At 35.0% G+C, this 21,294-nt stretch overlaps 1 protein-coding gene across 2 annotated transcripts in view; it reads left to right on the top strand.

The window, feature by feature from the left end:
* TECRL (trans-2,3-enoyl-CoA reductase like) overlaps positions 1–21,294 on the top strand; it is a 111,381-nt gene that overhangs the window by 53,945 nt on the left and 36,142 nt on the right. For both annotated transcript variants that reach the window (XM_027597500.2, XM_027597499.2), the window contains exons 3-4: positions 8,156–8,200; positions 14,137–14,240. In XM_027597500.2, coding sequence (XP_027453301.1) covers positions 8,156–8,200; positions 14,137–14,240 — 149 coding nt within the window. The remainder of the gene's footprint in view (positions 1–8,155; positions 8,201–14,136; positions 14,241–21,294) is intronic.

Here is a 21,294-nt window from a genome sequence, read left to right as displayed (position 1 = left end):
GATTAGTTAATATTTGATTAGTTAGAAATAGTAGCTTAAGTACGTAGGAAGTTGAGATGGTTGTGATGAAAAAGTAGGATGTTTGAAATCTGTGTTTAGGAGTGGTGAGCATAAGACTCTGGAAAAGAGTGAGAGAGTAGATAGAAAATCTGGATTTTTGTAGATTGAGGAACTAAAGGGCAGGAAATTAAAGTTATATTAAAAAAACTAACAATGATAAATGAGTAGTGGTGGAGAGCATGTTCTGAGTTAAAGTCATGAATATTTTAATTGGAAGACCAGTCCACCAGAGACAGCAACAAGAATCAATTAAATTAGATAGTAAAATTTGATGAGATGAAGTCCACAAGGAGAATGGAGAAAATGTTTTGGAAACAGCATTTAATAGCAAGGAGGATTCCTAAACACATTTTCATGCCCATAATTGCAAGGATTTAGTGTGAAGAATAAATACTTAGCTGAAAATCACACAGAGAAGTTTTCTATTAAAGGAAAAAGATGGAGGAACTTTTTGAGTGGAAATTGATTGTTTAGAAGTTTTTGCTGTTGACAGATTATAAGTGCCCTCAAGTGCATTGGGAGAGTATTAGAAGGCATGGAAAGGTGGACAATCACGTCTGATTAGTGGTTGTGCAAGGCAAAATTGGGAGGAGTCATTGTGATACTCTGGGAGACTTGACAGCTAATGGTGCCCAGTGTAAATGGGAATACAGGCATGATGATCAATCCTGGTAATTTTTTAGAAGTATGGTGGGTAATTTGGTGAACAAACTGGTTATAAATTTAAGCCAGTGAGGATAAAGAAATAGTCTGGTTATACTTTGTGTGCTCTTCTCCCTGCCCCACATTATTCTTGCTTTCTGCTTTGTTATTTAGTGTGAAATTGACTTGCTACTTTATGCTTCTTGCTTTCATGCTATCTTTTATAATTCTGAATATTTTTATGCAGCTTTTAAATTTTCCATTTTTAGAACCATGTCTGTTTTCCTTCAGAAGCCTTGCTTTGTGATTGCTGATTATACAGTGTGATAGCACTCTGTCTTTCTTATTTGAGCACTCCATAATAGCAAATTCTTTAGCAGATGCATTTTCTTTTCAAGGTCAGCAAAATTATATACATTGGTTGGTGGCTGGCTTTAGTGTTAAAACTTTTTGTTGTTTTTGGGATGAGATAGGAAATGGTTCTTTTATTTTTCAGATATAAACATTATCACTCATATCATATCTTACTGGCTTCCTTGATTCTATTTTAGCTTGATCACTTAATTATGTAGGGGGCATTTATAAAACTTCAAATAAATGGTTTACAAAGAAAAGAATGGTCCATTTAGATCTAGTGAAGTACTGTACTGAATGAATCATTTGTAACAAATAAAACAACTGATTCAACAATATTAAATCAGCAGCCAGTATTTTAGTACGTAAGGAGTTTTGTATATGTTTGGTGTTTATTTCTTACAAAAAGGAAACAATTCATGTGTCTGCCCTTTTGTTCAGGCTTGCTTATGGGATTGTAGTGTTTGGAAAGACTATAGCAGTACTAATTAATAAAGCAATATAACCAAAGTGATGATGCAAAGTACACAGGACATTCTGTCATCACATCATGTTTCCTACTTAACATTTCATTACTTGGTTGATATCTCCTGTACTTTAATTTCATTTTTCACATATGAGAACTTTACAACAGAGCACATCTTTTGTCTCAAAGGAAAAGAGAGAGTTGTATACTTTGGATATTAGAACAAGGAATATATGTGGAAGTTATTAATAAGACAAAGTTTGGCTTAATAGAAATATGTTTACTAATAAACTGTTCAAAATTTAAAAAAAAATAAATCTTTTGGGAAGCCTGGGTGGCTCAGTCGGTTAAGTGTCTGACTTGTGATTTTGGCTCAGGTCATGATCTCAGGGTCATAAGTTTGAGTCCCACATCAGGCTCTGCTCTGGGTGTGGAGCCTGCTTAAGATTCTCTCTCTCTCTCCCTCTGCCCCTCCTCCTCCCTTTCTAATAAATAAACAAATAAAAATCTTTTTATCAAAATCTGAAATTGATCAATGTTTTTACATTCTTCTTAAATAATCCAAGTTATTTAGAATATTTTTAAGTCCAAAGAGTGCTTTCCATTTTTTTGAGTGCTTTCCATTTTGTATGTTATTATTGTCCAGTATTTTGTTTCTGTATATGTATATACATTATTACTGTTATCTATATTATTTTATATACATGAATTATATAGATATTAAGCTATTTTATATAGAAGTGTCCAAATATATGCCAGTTCCTTTGCTCAATATTTACCTTATCTCTTAGTCCTAGAATTAACTTATTTTTCTAAAAGTTGATCCTTTAGATGTTCATCTACTAACAGGCAGAAAGGGTCTACTGACTGTGAGATTTCTCATTTCCAGTAATGTCCTTATGTTTTCTTTAAAAAGTACTCCATTTAGAAGCTATTTGTCCATTACCTTTTATTGTTGCCATTTAGAAATCTGCTATCAATCAGTTTAATTGCCATACATGAAAATTTGAAAAATTTTCAAAGATTGGTCTGTTCATTGTGACCTGTCACTAGATACAAAGATAATTTGTAAAGATTATAACAGACTCTAGATGAAGTTATCTGCCTCCAGAGATTATTTACTTTTGCTTCCTTGGGGAGAAGAGCTGGACTGTGGAGATTACAGATCACTTGAATCCAAACAGGTATTGAGATGATTCAAAATTCAGCTTCATTTCCTGTAGGAACTGGTTTCTTTCTGATTTGCCCTAATTACACAATGCCAATTGGAATATTGGGCTTTTACCAGAGCTTCTACTTCTCAATTGGGGATATAGTTTGTTCTTCTGTTTCCTTAGGCTTGTGAGTTTGTAGAAAGTCCTGTTCAGCTGTTTCTTCCAATACAAGCTGATATCCCTAGGGGAATGTGTCTCCAATTGCTGGACTCAGCTTTCTTGGTTTTCTGTCCTCCCAGAGCTCAGTTTCATAAGTCTTCATTTTTCTAATTACTCTGTGGAGAACTTGAGAAAATATTTTGCCATTCTTTTCTAGTTGTACTCAATAGGACATATGGCGAGGAATATACAGTTTACCATTGTAATTAATAATTTTTCTTATGCTTGCATATGCCTAATATATTGTTCACTTTTAGCCCCTATTTCTTTTAAGTTGCTTTCATATTTTCTTGATCCTTTCATGTTTCTACTTTCTGAGTAATTTCCTCTGGTCCATTTTCCAACTAACTAATTCTCTCTTCTGCCTGATCTAATTGTCTATACAATCATCCCATTATTTTTTTATTATTAAAAATAAGTTGATGATAAATTTCTATAAATTTTATTCAGTCTTTTGTCAAAGAAGCCTCTGTGTATATAAATAAGGATAAATTATACAAATATAAATAATATATATTATGTTATATAATATAATAATTATATATATACAATTTACTTTTTCTTTCAAATGGGTTATTAGAAATAACAGTTGATACACTTTAGTTTATAATGCTATGTTTTCTTGGAGTGCCTGGCTGCCTCAGTTAGTACAACATGTGACTCGATCTCAAGGCTGTGAGTTCAAACCCCACATTGAGCATAGAGATTATTAAAAAAAAATGCTACATTTTCTTGAGTCTTATTATCTAAAGGTTTTTTTTTTTTACAGGTGTCATTGTTATTTTTCAGAACATGTAGAATCTATTTCCTATCTTGTATCTATCAATTATTTGGAAATTAAGCCTTCTTTGTTTCTAACTCTCTGGAACTGTCATCTCCAAGATTAGCTTTAATAGCCACATTTGTATCTAGTGGCAGGTCACAGTGAACAGACCAGACAAATTTGCTTATTTTCTTCTACATCCAGTTCTGGAAAATTGAGGAATTAAACTGAGCCATGTAGAAGCTTATAGAACTTCATCTTTCTTCCATTAACCCCTTGAACAGAGCCAGCTCTGCATAGCATACTTCTTAGGTCTATATTCTGTTTCTATTTATTCTTTATCTTATCTCACAACACCAGCCACAAAGAACCCAGGATGTAAACAACAAAAATTGATCACCATTTCATTTATTCCCAGAAGTCTCTATGGTTCAATATGGAGGCTCCATCATATTTATTAACTTTTTTAATCCTTAACTGCTCTCAGAACTTATCCTTCCTACTGGGATAGGTGAAATCAAGAAAAAGGTAGGAGCAAAGGACAGGTTTTACCAAGGGTCATAAGTGAGGGCATAAGTGTTCTGGGATTCATGAATTTCAAAACTTTTTGACTGTGAATAAGAAATTATTATAGTTCTTATAAAAATAAAATGTACTTATACAATTTAAACTATTGAACAAAAGTTCAAGAAACATTACTTAACCTATCTAGAATTTATTGCAATACATTGGGTCCAGTGTCATGATGATACATCTCTACTTATTCTACTCTACACTATTCTGTTCTATTCCTTTAAGTAATGCTAAGAATAATACACTAAGTCCATTTTTCAATTTATTAATGGCTCACAACTAACAGTTTGGAAAATACTACCTTATTAAAATAAATATATTTGAATTACATATTGAAGTACATATATATTGAATTGCGTATATTACCCATTTAGGATATAATCCCTTGAGGCGCTGGGGTGGCTCAGTTGGTTAAGCGTCTGCCTTTGGCTCGGTCATGATCTCAGGATCCTGGCATCAAGCCCCATGTCAGACTGCCTGCTCAACGAGGAGTCTGCTTCTCCCTCTGGTCGTCTCCCTACTCATGCTCTCTCTCTCAGATAAATAAACAAAACTAAACTAGACTAAACTAAACTAAACTAAAATAGAATGCTATCCCTTAGTGACATAAACACTTTTAATTATCAAGAAAAGAACGATAAATCATGGTTAGAATATGAAAAAAGTTGCACAAATCAAGTTCAATGTCTTGATAAATTCAGAGACTGGCAGATGCATTAGATCTCCTATGTATTTATAATTCATCTGTAAGCCAGTTATCTAAATTCAATGTACTCCACAATATAAATAATCTTTTAGACTATTCATCCATGCTAAAAATCCTTATGCAACTTATGTTCTTTATCATTTATACTGCCTTTTTTTCTGCTATTCTTCAAACCTATTCCACCTCCCACAACAAGCACAGAACATTTCAGCAAATGTATTCTTTGCTCTTTGAAAAGGTGACTGAAACTAATCTAAAGGGTTATATAGGCAGTTATTAACTGTTTTTCACTAGGACACAGTGTTAAAAGGTCACAACCTATAAATGTCAAGTTTATTCCATAAGCAGATCTATGTTGACAGAGTTAGAAGGTCATGGATTTCCCAAAAAGTGTTTAGAGCTTCTAATTTGTCTGATGTATTAATGTGGGTTCAGCCAGTATTCAGTCATCTAGTTCATAGAGAGTTTTATCAGCTTAGAATGATAATTTTTTATTTCCACAATAGGAGGCATCACAAAGTGCTATTGAAAGCAGTATCTCATGTGAATATTATTTAAATGGACAGAAAATGGCAGCTTTAATGTACACCCATCATAGGTGCTCAATGACTATCTGTTCAATATAAATGGATTCCCATTATGACTGTAATTTCTCCAATTCCCATATTTGAAACTCAATTAAAACTATAGAAGCCTCTTTTGTATGCATTTGCATCATATCTTCTTTGGCAGCAGATTTTCACTATGAGTAATACAAGTAATTATTTTAAAATATCTTTCAGCAAATAATGTTAATATACATTCCAGAACAACCAATGGCTATATAAATAATAAGAATTTTATTAGTAAATACAAAAACAAAACAATAAAGTGTCTTTACCTGCATATTCTCTAATTTAAAAAATCAAATGTCAAAGTTAAATTTTGTGTCTGCTCATTTGTCATGCTGTTACTAAATTTTGTTTGAATATAATCCTAAATAGTTTTAAACCTGTGATTATAATTTTTGACTTATGAGTTATTTGTCCATGATAATGTACATGTATAAGTTCTCTTTTTGCAATAAATTTAGAGAGAATTTAGTGCAATAGTCTACTTATGTCTTATTATCATCATTCATATTACCACTTTAAAAAGTAATGTTTTGAAAACAAAAGAGCAATGCAGTATGTTCCTTTGACAGTACTCTTAATTTGTTATAAATCAAGTTAATTTGCTTAATACTGGATATCAAAGTTAAGAATTCAATTTTCAATAGAAACTTTAAAATAATAACATAGAATTCATTTTAAGGGAAAATAATTATATTCTGGTAATTGTGAACCAATTTTTCTACTATGGCTGTTTATGGTAAATGTATTTTGATTTCCTTATCCAGGTAGAATTCTTTAGTAAACTATGTATTTATTCCTAATGATAGTATAAGGAAAAGATACTAAAGTGATGGTCTGCTATAATCAATAGGCTTATAATTAATAAAGTCAATAATACATATTATCCCAATATGAATTGAGTGCTTTATTCATGGTAAAGAAAATAAACCACTTTCAGGTGTCAATATTAAAAAATAATAAAATAAGATCAATGTTCTTTGGTTTTAAATGAAGATGGTTAAGCATTTTATTGAAAAATAACTTACATAAAGTGCACAAGTCCTATATCATATACCTTGGTACATGTCCACAGATTGAACCCATATATGTAGCCAGACCCCAGATTACAAAACAGAAAATTACCACCCTAAAGCTCTCGTCATAACTATCAACAACTGCTCATCAGCACACTGCAAAGATCTATCTCCATTTATGACACTGGATAACTACATTATCCACTTTCTAAGATTGAATCTGTCTTCCAACAGAAACTATTAGATTTCTTGGAGTGGGGAGGGAAATGTCTATTCATGTATTCTGCCCATTTTTAATCCTATTATTCATTTGTTTTATTTAAATTACAGTTAGTTAACATATAGTGTAATATTGGTTTCAGGTGTACAATTTAGTGATTCAATGCTTACATACAACACCTGTTACTCATCACAAGTGCAGTCTTAATCCCTGTCACCTATTAACCATCCCTTCACCCACCTCCCCTCTGGTAACCATCGGTTTATTCTCTATAGTTTAGAGTCTGTTTCTTGGTTTGCCTCTTCCTCTTTTTCCCTATGATAGTTTGTTTTGTTTATTAAATTCCACATAGGAGTGAATTGATATGGTATTTGTCTTTCTCTGACGATTTCACTTAATGCGCTACACTTTAGCTCCAACCACATTATTGCAAAAAACAAGATTTCATTCTTTTTTGGGGCTGAGTAATATTCCATTGTGCATATATACTACTTCTTCCTTATTTATTCATCAGTTAAAGGCACTTGGGCTATTCCCATAATTTGGCTATTGTAGATAATACTGCTTGAACATTGAAGTGCATGTATCCCTTTGAGTTAGTATTTTGTACTCTTTGGTAAATACCTAGTAGTGCAATTGCTGGATCATAGGGTTAAAGACCTAAATGTGAGATCGGAAACCATAAAAATCCTAGAGAAGAACACAGGCAGTAACCTCTTTGACATTGACCATAGTACCTTCTTACTAGATATGTCTCCTGACACAAAGGAAACAAAAGCAAAAATGAACTGTTGGGACTTCATCAAGATACGAAGCTTCTGCTACAGCAAAGGAAACAATCAACAAAACTAAAAGGCAGTCTTCAGAATGGGAGAAGATATTTGCAAATGATAATTTCTGGTAAAGGGTTAGTATCCAAAATATATAAAGAACTTATAAAACTCAACACCCAAAAAATGAATAATCCAATTAAAAATGGGCAGATGTGAATAGACATTTTTCCAAAGAAGACATCCAGATGGCCCACAAACACATGAAAAGATGCTCAACATCACTCATCATCAAGGAAATACAAATCAAAACTACAATGAGATATCACCTGATACCAGTCAGAATGGCTAGAATTCACAAGACAAGAAACAACAGGTGTTGGTGAGGATGCAGAGAAAGGAGAACCCTCTTACACTGTTGGGAATGCAAAGTGGTGCAGCCACTCTGGAAAACAATATGGAGGCTCCTCAAAATGTTTAAAATAGAATTACTTTATGATCCAGCAATTGCACTCCTAGGAATCTACCCAAAGAAACTATTAGATTTAAAATGTGTATACACTTGTACTGACAATTAAATGCTTTCTTTTTCATGGAATAGGTCCAAAGTGGTATCCTTCCCGAATTGGCCTGCAGCTAGAACGAGGTAAGAATAAATTTTCACTGATCTATTTATTTAATTTGGAATCCCTTTCTTTCATCAATAGTTAATATTTATTTATCACTTACTAAATGGCAAGCATTATAGTAAGTGGTCTAGATCAGGTATGTCGATTGATTCTCCCCATAAACTAGTGCTCCAGTTTTTGCATGAGGAATTTTAGTCTAAAGGATAATCTTCACATTCCACTGTCATGTGCATTGGAGGCAGGATCTGAATTAACATCTTTCTGTTTCTAAAAGTTTTACTGCTTTATTCTCTCATTCTACTATCACCTAATATGTTCTCAGGGATACAGCTCAATATTTTTTTTTCTTCCTTCCTTCCCTCCTTCCATCCCTCCTTCCTTCCTTCCCTCCTTCCTTCCTTCTTTCCTTCCTTCCTTCCTTTCCCTCCTTCTTTTTTCTTTCTTTCTTTCTTTCTTTCTTTCTTTCTTTCTTTCTTTCTTTCTTTCTTTCTTTCTTTCTTTCTTTCTTTCTTTCTTTCTTTCTTTCTTTCTTCTTTCTTCTTTCTTTCTTTCTTTCTTTCTTTCTTTCTTTCTTTCTTTCTTTCTTTCTTTCTTTCTTTTTTCTTTCTTTGTTTTCCTTCTTTGTTTTCTTTCTTTCTTTCTTTCTTTTTCTTTCTTTCTTCTTTCTTCTTTCTTCTTTTCTGTTTAAAGCAGAATAAATGAGCTAAGGAGGAGAGAAATTAATGAATTTTAGGGAAAATATAATATCCAGTATTAAGCCTGAAATTTCTCAAACTGTCAAATCCTATTCTTCGTTCAAAAAATTTATAAATAGATACACTTAAAAGTTACTCCTGCTAATAATCATTGCCACTAATATTACATCAACTTGACCTTAAATTTGGACTTGTTAAATAAGAGCTGTGGGTAGAATATAAATTTTAGAAGATTACTCGAAGTCAATAATAGTAAATCTACAAGAGGCATCTATTAAGGAATTTCAATCTCTAAATTTTTCCATAGTGTGGTGAACTGCCCCCCCTTTTTTTTTCTGGTATTTTTGCTAATACTCAGGCCATTCTTTCTCAGATATTACCTTTACTTAAGGACCAATGATGATTTCCTCGCATCTCTCTAAGGTGTTTTGTTTGTTTTCAATGTTTCTTAGACATTCCAGGTTTCTCTGAGACATCTATGCTGAAAAAATTGAAATCCATGATATTCTTGGAAGTCATACTTTCTTAACGATTTCAAATTCTTTCAAGCTCAAGAAATGTTCAATGTTCAAGAAAAATTCCTATCTGGTTTGAATTTAAAAGAGAAGACTCATTCTCTTGTTTATTTTTACCTCTTCAAGGCCTAGTATATGCCAACCATATAAATGCCTTTCAACACATGGATGCTCAAATAACATAAAATTATATAGTGGTATTGTTTTCTGAACTTGACTCTTATATAATGAATGAAGACTCTAGAATGCCATAAGCATCAATATAAAATATAATTCAATTTGAAGAACACTACAAGGGGAAACAGGGAATTTCTGTTAGTTCAACCTTCCTGGGGAATGTGACTTTTTACTTTCTCCTGACATATTTATTTGGTTTCCCTTCACATACATTTACAGGGTATGATCTGAATGAAATATAGCCACTGAGTGCTCTTGAATAAGAATGTGATGACTTATTTGAAAAAAAAAAAAAGACTCAATTATTTTAGCGAGCGAAGCAGGATGTGGTGCAAAGAGGTTGTTTGGAGTAAAACAGAATTTTAAAATTGACTCTTCTTCTTACCTATTTATAGGGTCTTCTTTCGTAAAGTGGAGCTAATAAAGAACTTAACCCATGGTTTGGTTTTTGTTTTATAAGTGTTAAATAAGATCATGTTTATAAAGCACTATAATTACTGACACATGGTAGATGCTTCATCTATCAGTTATAACTGATGTTATAACTATTCATATTAAGAAAACTTAACACTGAAACAAAGCAAGCCCTAAATATTTACAAATATTTCCTGCCAGAATGCTTATACTATGAGCAATGACATCATGCAGATTTAGTCTTCTACATTTTCCTCACACAAAAGACATCAGTAAAACATAAAGAAAATAGCAAACATTGATAATCATGGGCAAGTTATTAAACTTTTTTTTTTAGCTCAGTGGTTGTGCTGAGCTGAGCTAGACTTAGCCTTACTTGGGTGGGTCCAATCAAGTAGCTGCAGTCAGCTGGTGGGTTTTTAGTGACTGGCTGGTCTAGGATGGCCATGATTATAGCCAATGCTCTCTACTCTTTGTGGTTTCTCATGTTTCAGCAGAATATTTGGGGCTTGTTCTCATGGTGGATTCAGGGATTCAAACAAATGAGCACAAGCACTTAAGATTTCTTAAGGCCCAGTCTTGGAAATATCATATCTCTTGCCCTACATTCTGTTAGCTAAAGTGAATGACTAGGCTAACCCATATTCAAGGGTGCAGGGAAATAGGCACCAACTCTTCTGGGGGTACTAAAAGTCATATTGTAAATGGTGTGGATATGGGAATGGTAAAGAACTGAAGTCACAATTGTAATACATCTGTCATAGAAACTGGTAACTAAAATGTGTTCTCTCAGGCGCCTGGGTGGCTCAGTTGGTTAAGCAACTGCCTTCGGCTCAGGTCATGATCCTGGAGTCCCAGGATTGAGTCCCGCATTGGGCTCCCTGCTCAGCGGGGAGCTGCTTCTCCCTCTGACCTTCCCCCGTCTCATGCTCTCTCTCGCTATCTCATTCTCTCTCTCAAATAAATAAATAAAATCTTTAAAAAAATAAATAAAAAAATAAAATGTGTTCTCTCCTCCTACCTCAAGTAATATACTTAATAATGTTTTGGAAGCACAGAGTTGAATTTCTAATTCTTAAAATCATTGGATTTCTAAAACAGAAAGATGAAGCATGGGTAGACTTGGTCCTTTCCTTCCCAGCCCTGGCTCTAATCATCCATAGCACTTATACAAGGGCCTTGACAAACCCCTAGGTACATACCCTAGTGTCTGGCCCAATTTCTGGGAAGAAATGCCCAAGAAAGAAGATTTGTTTAAATTAATTTGGGCAGAAAATTCACGGGCTTTAAGTGGTTGAAGCCTGATATCCATGGAATTGGCTTTTGTTTTAGGAATATATTCTTGGCCCTACCAATTCCTCTCTCTTTGGAAAAGGACATAGACATAGAAGGCCAAAGACAGGGTTCCCTGATTACTGAGTCTGAGTGGTATGATTAATGATATGCCTGGATTCTCTCAGTTCCTTCTATGCAAATCTCACATTTTAAAAATATGCCAATGGTCTGTTCCTTGAAGTCATCAAAAGTAATAGAGGAGTAGAAACTAATCCCCTCTCCAAAGATGTCAATAGATGTATGTTGGAAAGATGTTTTCAGTACTTCAAGTGGTACAAAGATCTCAGATTATTTTGTCCTTATTAACATTTCTTATTGTTATACATGATTGTCAAAATGATTTTGACCATTTGTATATCCAAGTCTTTACCTTGACCCATGTTACATTAACTTCCTATTGCTGTGTAACAAATGACCACAAACTAAGCTTAAAATAACACTCATTTATTAGCTTAAAGACACAGTATGGCCGGATTCTTTGCTCAGAGTATCACAAAGCTGTAATCAAGGTGTTGGCGGAGCTGAATTCTCATCTCAAGACTTTTAGAAAATTCTACTTCTGTCTTCATTCTTATTGTCTGAAGTTTGTTTGTTTTGTTTTGTTTTGTTTTGTTTTGTTTTGTTTTTGTGGCTGTATGACAGAGGTTCCTATTTCCTTACTACTTGTTGCATTCTTATAGGCCATTTCAGTTCCTAAGAGCTATTTGCATTATTTGCCATGTGGCCCTATCCATCTTCATCCCAGCAATCATTCTCGTACTGTAGTACCAGTATTCTAGTACTTTGAATCTGAATTCCTGTGGCTTATCAATCCTGCAGATTTAATAGTGCATGAGTAGCTCAGACCCACCTGAATAATCTCACTTATAAAGCCACATAGCATAACCTAATCAAGGGAATAATAGCCTACCATATTCACATTGGCTTTATCAAATGCCATCTTCAAAATTAATATATAACAATTGCACATTTTATCTTACATTTTATCCAAGGTATTGGATTCTGAAAATCATCTAAAAATAGTCATAAATTAATATGTAATGTGTCTTGGAAAAATAGAGAATGGAGGACGCTTAGGTGGCTCAGTCAGTTAAGCATCTGCCTTCAGCTCAGGTCATGATTCCAGTGTCCTGGAAGGGTCCCCACTTTGGCTTCTGGTTCTCTGTTCAGTGGGGAGCCTGTTTCTCCCTCTCCCAACCTCCCCCATGTTCATGCACTCTCTCTCTGTTTCAAAAAAATAAATAAAATCTTTAAAAAATAGAGAATGAAATGACACTTTTTCATGAGAAAAAGGTAAAGATAAATCACAGATAGATTAGCATAAAGAATAATATCAATACAAACAACTACAATGGCAATAAAAATAACATTATACTTATGAGATTCATTTAGCCCTAGTCCACTTATTTTTCCTTCTGTATGGTATAACTTTGTTTGAATAAAACAAGATATATTTAGCATTATCTCATTTATGAAGATTTAACTTTTTACAGTTGTTTTACAATTATAAATAATGCTAAAAAGAACATTTTGTACATATATTTCAGTACACACATGTCAGACTTATCTAGTGTTTATTATTAAGAACAGAACATTTCCTTTACATGTCTTGTAAGACATCATTGCTTATTCTTCTCAAATTTCATGAGAAACTCCTTTTCAGTAATCTTTGTTGTATGTTTCTTTTATTACTTTTAAAGCCCGTAGTGCTAGAAACTTTTTTCAGTTTCCATTTTCTTTTCAAACTGAACACTCAAATAATCTCATCACACAGTATGGCTTTAAATGTTAATGACTTTCAAATATCTACAGACACACCTACCCAACTGCCTATTTGACAGCTCCTACTTGAATGTCTAATAAATATCACACACTTAACATACGTTAACTTAAATCTTCATTTCCACCCCCAAATTCTGCTCTTTCTCCAGTCTTCTTCCTGCCAGTTAATGAAATTACAATGCTCCTAATTGCCCAAAATACTCTCTTCTCAAGTTGAACCTGCTCTATGATCAAAACATATCTGAAATTGATGAATTTTTAACATCTTTATCGGTCCCATCTTAATCCAAAAAATCCCTTGCTTGATGAATTTTGAGTTCGTCCTAAGTAATCTTGCTTCCCTTCCTCCCAGTTTCCACACAGCATCCATAGAGACCTTTTAAAGCATAAATCAAGTCACTCTGCTGATGCTTGCAATGACTACTAAAATTTATTTGCCCTAATTTATCAAATAATAAAAGAATTTAGAGAACAGTTGACATCTATGTCTACTGACACCCCAAATTTTACTTTTTTAAAAGATTTTAATTGTTTATTTTAGAGAGAAAGAGCATGAGCATGGGGAGTGGCAGAGAGAGAGGGACAGGAAGTCTCCCCATTGAGCAGGAAGCCCAACACAGGACTCAATACCAGGACCCTGAGATTATGATCTGAGCTGAAGGCAGACAATTAACTAAGCCACTCAGGTGCCCTTCCCCCCAAAAATTATTCTTTAAAAATATCCTGTATCATATTTGGTTATGATATTATCCAGTATTACATTTTCTCAGAACACAACAGGATTTCCTAATCCTAGGAAAACTAGTGATAATCTGCACTTTGTTTAGGTAGAGGTGGGAAACTACCATATATTTGAAAAATTCTTAGATATTTTATAAAATGTGTTTGTTTCATTTTATTTTACTTTAAATATTTATTGTACATTGCAGTTTCTATGTATGATTTATTCTTAGCATTCACAATTTTTCACATAAAATTGTTTGTTAAAAATCATGTCTTGAAATTGTATTAAAATACTTTTCCTTATTATTTAAGGTGGGCCTTTTTTGAAGGACTACATAACCATTCAAAGTATTGCAACTTCCTCCATTGTCACTCTCTATTTTACAGACCTAGGTCAACAGGTCAGTTGGACTACAGTAAGTATCAGTTTGAAATGCAATGTACATGTCCCACATTTTGATAATAATAATTTGTTGACAGAATGACAATTTTTTTTCAGATAAATTCATAATGAAACAAAATACTGTACTGAATGGCATTTTAAGTTTTCCATTCTTACTAGAAGCCATGGTCAAAATTTCATACAAGAATTAGAACCATGGAAATACACAGTTGGAAGAAGGAGAATAAATTCTTTTTTTAAAATGTCAATCTATCCTATGACTGTTGGCCCTATTTCTGCTTCCTCTATACCTTGCTAGTTAAATAGTATTTCTTCAGTTTTTCCTTCTAGGAACCTGGAGATATGAAGACTCTTCAAAATGGAAAAAGAGATAGAATATTCAATAAAAAAATATTCTAAGGCAAAGGAGGACATATGGAAAATCAGAATGAAGTAGTGAGACTTCTTTGAGTAAGACGGTCATGGAATACTTTCCACTCTCCTTGAAGGAGGAGCTTTCAAAGTAGTGGCAACTGAATCCAATGGCATTAGAAGAATGAAGACATTAAAAGACATGGAGGACTAAGAAATAGAGAATATACTTGACACTAGGTCACAAGTATTGAACTATTCATGAGTTATGGAATAGATAGGTGGAGTAGCTTTAGTAGCAATAGGAAATCCTAGGTGATATTTTTGTGACAAAGAGTTAATTTGATAAATAATTTTAACACTGACATACAAAGAATAGAGGAATCATTCTATTTTTCAATTCAATTTTTTATTTTTGTAGAATTTAAAATTTTTTCTGATTACACAGGTATTTCATATCTGTGATGGGATTGCACTTTTTTGGGGGGGGCTTACTAAGGTTTTTTTTTTATGTTATGTTAATAACCATACATTATATCATCAGTTTATGATGTAGTGTTCCGTGATTCATTGTTTGCATATAATACCCGGGATTCCATTCAGTACATGCCCTCTTTAATACCCACCGCCAGGCTAACCTATCCCCCCACAACCCTCCCCTCTAGAACCCTCAGTTTGATTCTCAGAGTCCATAGTCTCTCATGGTTCATCTCCCCCTCTGATTCCCCCCCTTCATTTTTCCCTTCCTGTTATCTTTTTTTTTTTTTGAACATATAATGTATTAATTGTATCAGAGGTACAGGTCTGCGATTCAACAGTCTTACACAGTTCACAGTGCCCACCATAGCACATACCCTCCCCAATGTCTATCACCCAGCCACCCCATCCCTCCCACCCTCCACCACTCCAGCAACTCTGTTTGTTTCCTGAGATTAAGAATTCCTCATATCAGTGAGGTCATATGATACATGTCTTTCTCTGCTTGACTTATTTTGCTCAGCATAATACCCCCCAGTTCCATCCATGTCAATGCAAATGGCAAGATTTCATTATTTTTGATGGTTGCATAATATTCCTATATATATATATATATATATATATATATATAGGAATGGGTATATCGATATATATATATATATATATATATATATATATACCCATCTTCTTTATCTATATATATAAATATAAATATATATATATATACCCATCTTCTTTATCCATTCATCGGTCAATGTACATCTCACCTCTTTGCACAGTTTGGCTATTGTGGACATTGCTGCTATAAACATCAGGGTGCATGTACCCCTTGGGATCACTACATCAGTTTCTTTGGGGTAAATACACAGTAGTGCAATTGCTGGGTCATAGGTTAGCTCTATTTTCATCTTTTTCAGGAACCTCCATACTGTTTTCCAGAGGGGCTGCACCAGCTTGCGTTCCCACCAACAGTGTAGGAGGGTTCTCCTTTCTATGCATCCCCGCCAACATCTGTCGTTTCCTGACTTGTTAAATTTAGCCATTCTAACTGGTGTGAGGTGGTGTCTCAGTGAGGTTTGGATTTGGATTTCCCTGATGTTGAGCAATGCTGAGCACATTTTCATGTGCCTGTTGGCCAATTGGATGTCTTCTTTGGAAAAATGTCTGTTCATGTCTTCTGCTCATTTCTTGATTGGATCATTTGTTCTTTTGGTATTGAGCTTGATAAGTTTCTTATAGATTTTGGTTACTAGCCCTTTATCTGATATGTCATTTGCAAGTATCTTCTCCCATTCTGTTGGCTGTCTTTTGATTTTGTTGACTTTTTCTTTTGCTGGGCAAAAGCTTTTTATCTTGATGAAGTTCCAATAGTTCATTTTTGCCTTGCTTCCCTTGCCTTTGGCAATGTTACTAGGAAGAAATTGCTGCAGCTGAGGTCGAAGAGGTTGCTGCCTGTGTTCTCCTTTAAGATTTTGATGGACTCCTGTCTCACATTTAGGTTTTTCAACCATTTTGAATATATTTTTGTGTGGTGTAAGGAAATGGTCCAGTTTGATTCTTCTGCATGTAACCGTCCAATTTTCCCAACACCATTTGTTGAAGAGACTGTCTTTTTACCATTGGACATTCTTCCCTGCTTTGTCAAAGATTAGTTGACCATAGAGTTGAGGGTCGATTTCTGGGCTCTCTATGCTGTCCCATTGATCTATGTGTCTGTTTTTGTGCTAGTAACATACTGTCTTGGTGATGACAGCTTTGTAATAGAGCTGGAAGTCCAGATGTGATGCCACCAACTTTGCTTTTCTTTTTCAACATTCCTCTGGCTATTCAGGGTCTTTTCTGGTTCCATACAAATATTAGGATTATTTTTTCCATTTCTTTGAAAAAAGTGGATGGCATTTTGATGGGGGTTGCATTGAATATATAGATTGCTCTAGGTAGCATTGACATCTTCACAATATTTGTTCTTTTAATCCATGAGCATGGAACGTTTTTCCATTTTTTGTGTCTTCCTCAATTTCTTTCATGAGTATTCTATAGTTTTCTGAGTACAGATTATTTGCCTCTTTGGTTAGATTTATTCCTAGGTATCTTATGGTTTTGGATGCAATTGTAAATGGAATCGACTCCTTAATTTATTTTTCTTCTGTCTTGTTGTTGGTGTATAGGAATGCCACTGATTTCTGTGCACTGATTTTATATTCTGTCACTTCACTGAATTCCTGTATGCATTCTAGCAGTTTTGGGTGGAGTCTTTTGGTTTTCCACATAAAGTATCATATCATCTGCAAAGACTGAGAATTTGACTTCTTCTTTGCCGCCTCAGGTGCATTTTATTTCTTTTTGTTGTCTGACTGCTGAGGCTAGGAATTCTAATACTATGTTGAATAGCAGTGGTGATAGTGGACATCCTTGCTGTGTTCCTGACCTTAGGGGGAAAGCTCACAGTTTTTCCCCATTGAGAATGATATTCATTGTGGGTTTTTCATAGATGGCTTTTATGATATTGAGGTATGTACCCTCTATCCCTATACTCTGAAGAGTTTTGATCAAGAAAGGATGCTGTACTTTGTCGAATGCTTTTTCTGCATCTATTGAGATGATCATATGGTTCTTGTTCTTTCTTTTATTAATGTATTGCATCATATTGATTGATATGAGGATGTTGAACCAACTTTGCATCCCGGGCATAAATCCCAATTGGTCGTGGTGAATAGTCCTTTTAATGTACTGTTGGATCCTACTGGCTAGTATTTTGGTGAGAATTTTTGCATCCATATTAATTAGGGGTAATGGTCTGTAATTCTCCTTTTTGATGGGATCTTTGTCTGGTTTTGGGGTCAAGGTAATGGTGGCCTCATAAAACGAGTTTGAAAGTTTTCCTTCCATTTCTATTTTTTGGAACATTTTCAGAAGAATAGATATTAATTCTTCTTTAAATGTTTGGTAAAATTCCCCTGGGAAGCCGTCTGGCCCTGGGCTTTTGTTTTCTGGGAGATTTTGATGACTGCTCAATTTCCTTAGTGGATATGTCTGTTCAGGTTTTCTATTTCTTCCTGGTTCAGTTTTGGTAGTTGATACATCTCTAGGAATGCATCCATTTCTTCCAGGTTATCTAATTTGCTGGCATATAGCTGCTCATAATATGTTCTTATAATTGTTTGTATTTCTTTGTTGTTGGTTATGATCTCTCCCCTTCATTCATGATTTTATTTATTTAGGTCATTTCTCTTTTCTTTTTGTTAAGTCTAAGGGTTTGTCAATCTTGTTAATTCTTTCAAAGAACCAGCTCCTAGTTTCATTGATCTGTTCTACTGTTCTTTTTGTTCTTATTTCTTTGATTTCTGCTCTAATCTTTATTGTTTCTTTCCCTTGCTGGGTTTAGACTTTACTTGCTGTTCTTTCTCCAGCTCCTTTTTGGATAGGGTTAGGCTGTGTATTTGAGACCTTTCTTGTTTTTTGAGAAAGGCTTGTATTGCTATATACACTCCTCTTAGGACTGCCTATGCTGCATCCCAAAGATATTGAACAGTTGTGTTTTCATTTTCATTTGGTTCCATGAATTTTTTAAAATCCTTCTTTAATTTCCTGGTTGACTCATTCATTCTTTAGTAGAATGCTCTTTAACCTCCATGTATTTGAGTTCTTTCTGACCTTCCTCTTAGACTGACTTCTAATTTCAAAGCATTGTGGTCTGAAAATATACAGGGAATGATCCCAATCTTTTGGTACCAGTTGAGACCTGATTTGTGACCTAGGATTTGATCTATTCTGGAGAATGTTCCATGGGCACTGGAGAAGAATGTGTATTCTGTTGTTTGGCATGGAATGTTCTATATATCTGTGAAGTCCGTTTGGTCCAGTGTGTCATTTAAGGTCTTTATTTCCTTGTTGGTCTTTTGCTTAGATGATCTGTCCATTTCAGTGAGGGGGGTGTTAAAGTCCCCCACTATGATTGTATTGTTGTCAATGTGTTTTTATGCTCTTATTAATTGGCTGCTCCCATGTTAGGGGCATAGATATTTACAATTGTTAGATCTTCTTTTTGGATAGACCCTTTAAGTAGGATATAGTGTCCCTCCTCATCTCTTATTATAGTCTTTGGTTTAAAATCTAATTGGTCTGATATAAGGATTGCCACCCCAGCTTTCTTTTGATGTCCGTTAGCAGGGTAAATTGGTTTTCACCCCCTCAGTTTCAATCTGGAGGTGTCTTTGGGTCTAAAATGAGTCTCTTGCAGACAGCATATTGATGGGTCTTGTTTTTTTTATCTAATCTGATACCCTGTGTCTTTTGATTGGGGCATTTTGACCATTTACATTCAGGGTAACTATTGAAAGATATGAATTTAGTGCCATTGTATTGCCTGTAAGATGACTGTTAGTGTATCTGTACTGTACCCCCAGTCTGTGTGCCTTTCTGGTCTATGTTACTTTTAGGTTCTCTGTTTGTTTAGAGGACCCCTTTCAATATTTCTTGTAGGGCTGGTTTTGTGTTTGCAAATTCCTTTAGTTTTTGTTTGTCCGGGAAGCTTTTTATCTCTCCTTCTCTTTTCAATGACAGCCTAGCTGGATATAGTATTCTTGGCTGCATATTTTTCTAATTTAGTTCTCTGAATATATCATGCTAGTCTTTTCTGGCCTGCCAGGTCTCTGTGGATACGTCTGTTGCCAATCGAATGTTTCTACCATTGTAGGTTACAGATCTCTTGTCTCCAGTTTCTTTCTGGATTTTCTCTTTGTCTGTGAGACTTGTAAGTTTAAAATTAGGTGTTGGAGTGTTGACCTGTTTTTATTGATTTTGAGGGGGTTGTCTGTATCTCCTGGATTTTGATGCCTGTTTCCTTCCCCAAATTAGGGAAGGTCTCTGCTATAATTTCCTCCAATGTACCTTCTTCCCCTTTCTCTCTTTCTTTTTCTTCGGGGATCCCAATTATTCTAATATTGTTTTGCCTAATGGTATCACTTTTTTTATCAAATTTTGCCCTCATGATCCAGTAGTTGTTTATCTCTCTTTTTATCAGCTTCTTTATTTTCCATCATTTGGTCTTCTATATCACTAATTCTCTCTGGGAGCTCTTCTGCATTCAGGCACCCCCAGTCTTTCTGTGACCCTGAAGGTCCTGAGACCACACTTTCCCAGAGAGTGTTCCACCCCCCACTTAGCCACTTGAGCAACGTCCCTCAGCAGGGCGGACTTCCAAAATTTCTAATTTTGTGCTCTGCTGCTCTATCACCTGCCAGTAGCAGCTGTTGGAGGCCCCATCCGCCGCTGCCTATCTTCCCAAATATCACCACGGATTCACTTCTCCACACCTCCTACCTTCCATAAAGTGGTCGCTTTTCTGTTCAGAGAGTTGCTGCTATTTTTTTCTTCGAAATCCTGTTGAGTTCGTAGGTATTCAGAATGGTTTGATCTCTAGCTGAATTCCTGGGACAAGATGAAATTTAGGTCTCCTACTCCTCCGCCATCTTGCTCCTCCGGGATAGCACTTTTTTAATTTAATTTTATTTTCTTATGTTATGTTAGTCACCATTGTTTTTGATGTAGTGATCCACGATTCATTGTTTCGGTTTAACACCCAGTGCTCCATGCAGTACGCACCCTCCTTAATACCCATCACCAGGCTAACCCATCCCCCTACACCCCCTCACCTATAAAACCCTCAGTTTGTTTCCCAGAGTCCATCGTCTCTCATGGTTCGTCTCTCCCTCCGATTCCCCCCTTCATTTTTCCCTTCCTTCTCCTAATGTCCTCCATGCTATTCCTTATGTTCCACAAATAAGTGAAACCATATGATAATTGACTTTCTCTGCTTGACTTATTTCACTTAGCATAATCTCCCCCAGTCCCACCCATCTTTTTTTTTAAAGATTTTATTTATTTATTCATGAGAGACAGAGAGAGAGAGAGAGAGGCAGAGGGAGAAGGAGGCTCCCCACTGAGCAGGGAGCCCAATGCGGGACTGGATCCCAGGACCCTGGGATCATGACCTGAGCCGAAGGCAGACGCTTAACCATCTGAGCCACCCAGGCGCCCCCAGTCCCACCCATCTTGATGTAAACATTGGGTATTCATGCTTTCTGATGGCTGATTAGTATTCCAATGTATATATATGGACCACATTGTCTTTATCCATTCATCTGTTGAAGGGCATCTCAGCTCCTTCCACAGTTTGGCTATTGCAGACATTGCTGCTATAAACACTGGGGTGTATATGGCCCTTCTTTTCACTACAT

Source organism: Zalophus californianus, chromosome 2 (assembly GCF_009762305.2).
Source record: "Zalophus californianus isolate mZalCal1 chromosome 2, mZalCal1.pri.v2, whole genome shotgun sequence".
Classification (NCBI taxonomy): Eukaryota; Metazoa; Chordata; class Mammalia; order Carnivora; family Otariidae; genus Zalophus; species Zalophus californianus.
The sequence above is the reverse complement of the archived record's forward strand: the minus strand, read 5'-3'. Positions and strand labels throughout refer to the sequence as shown.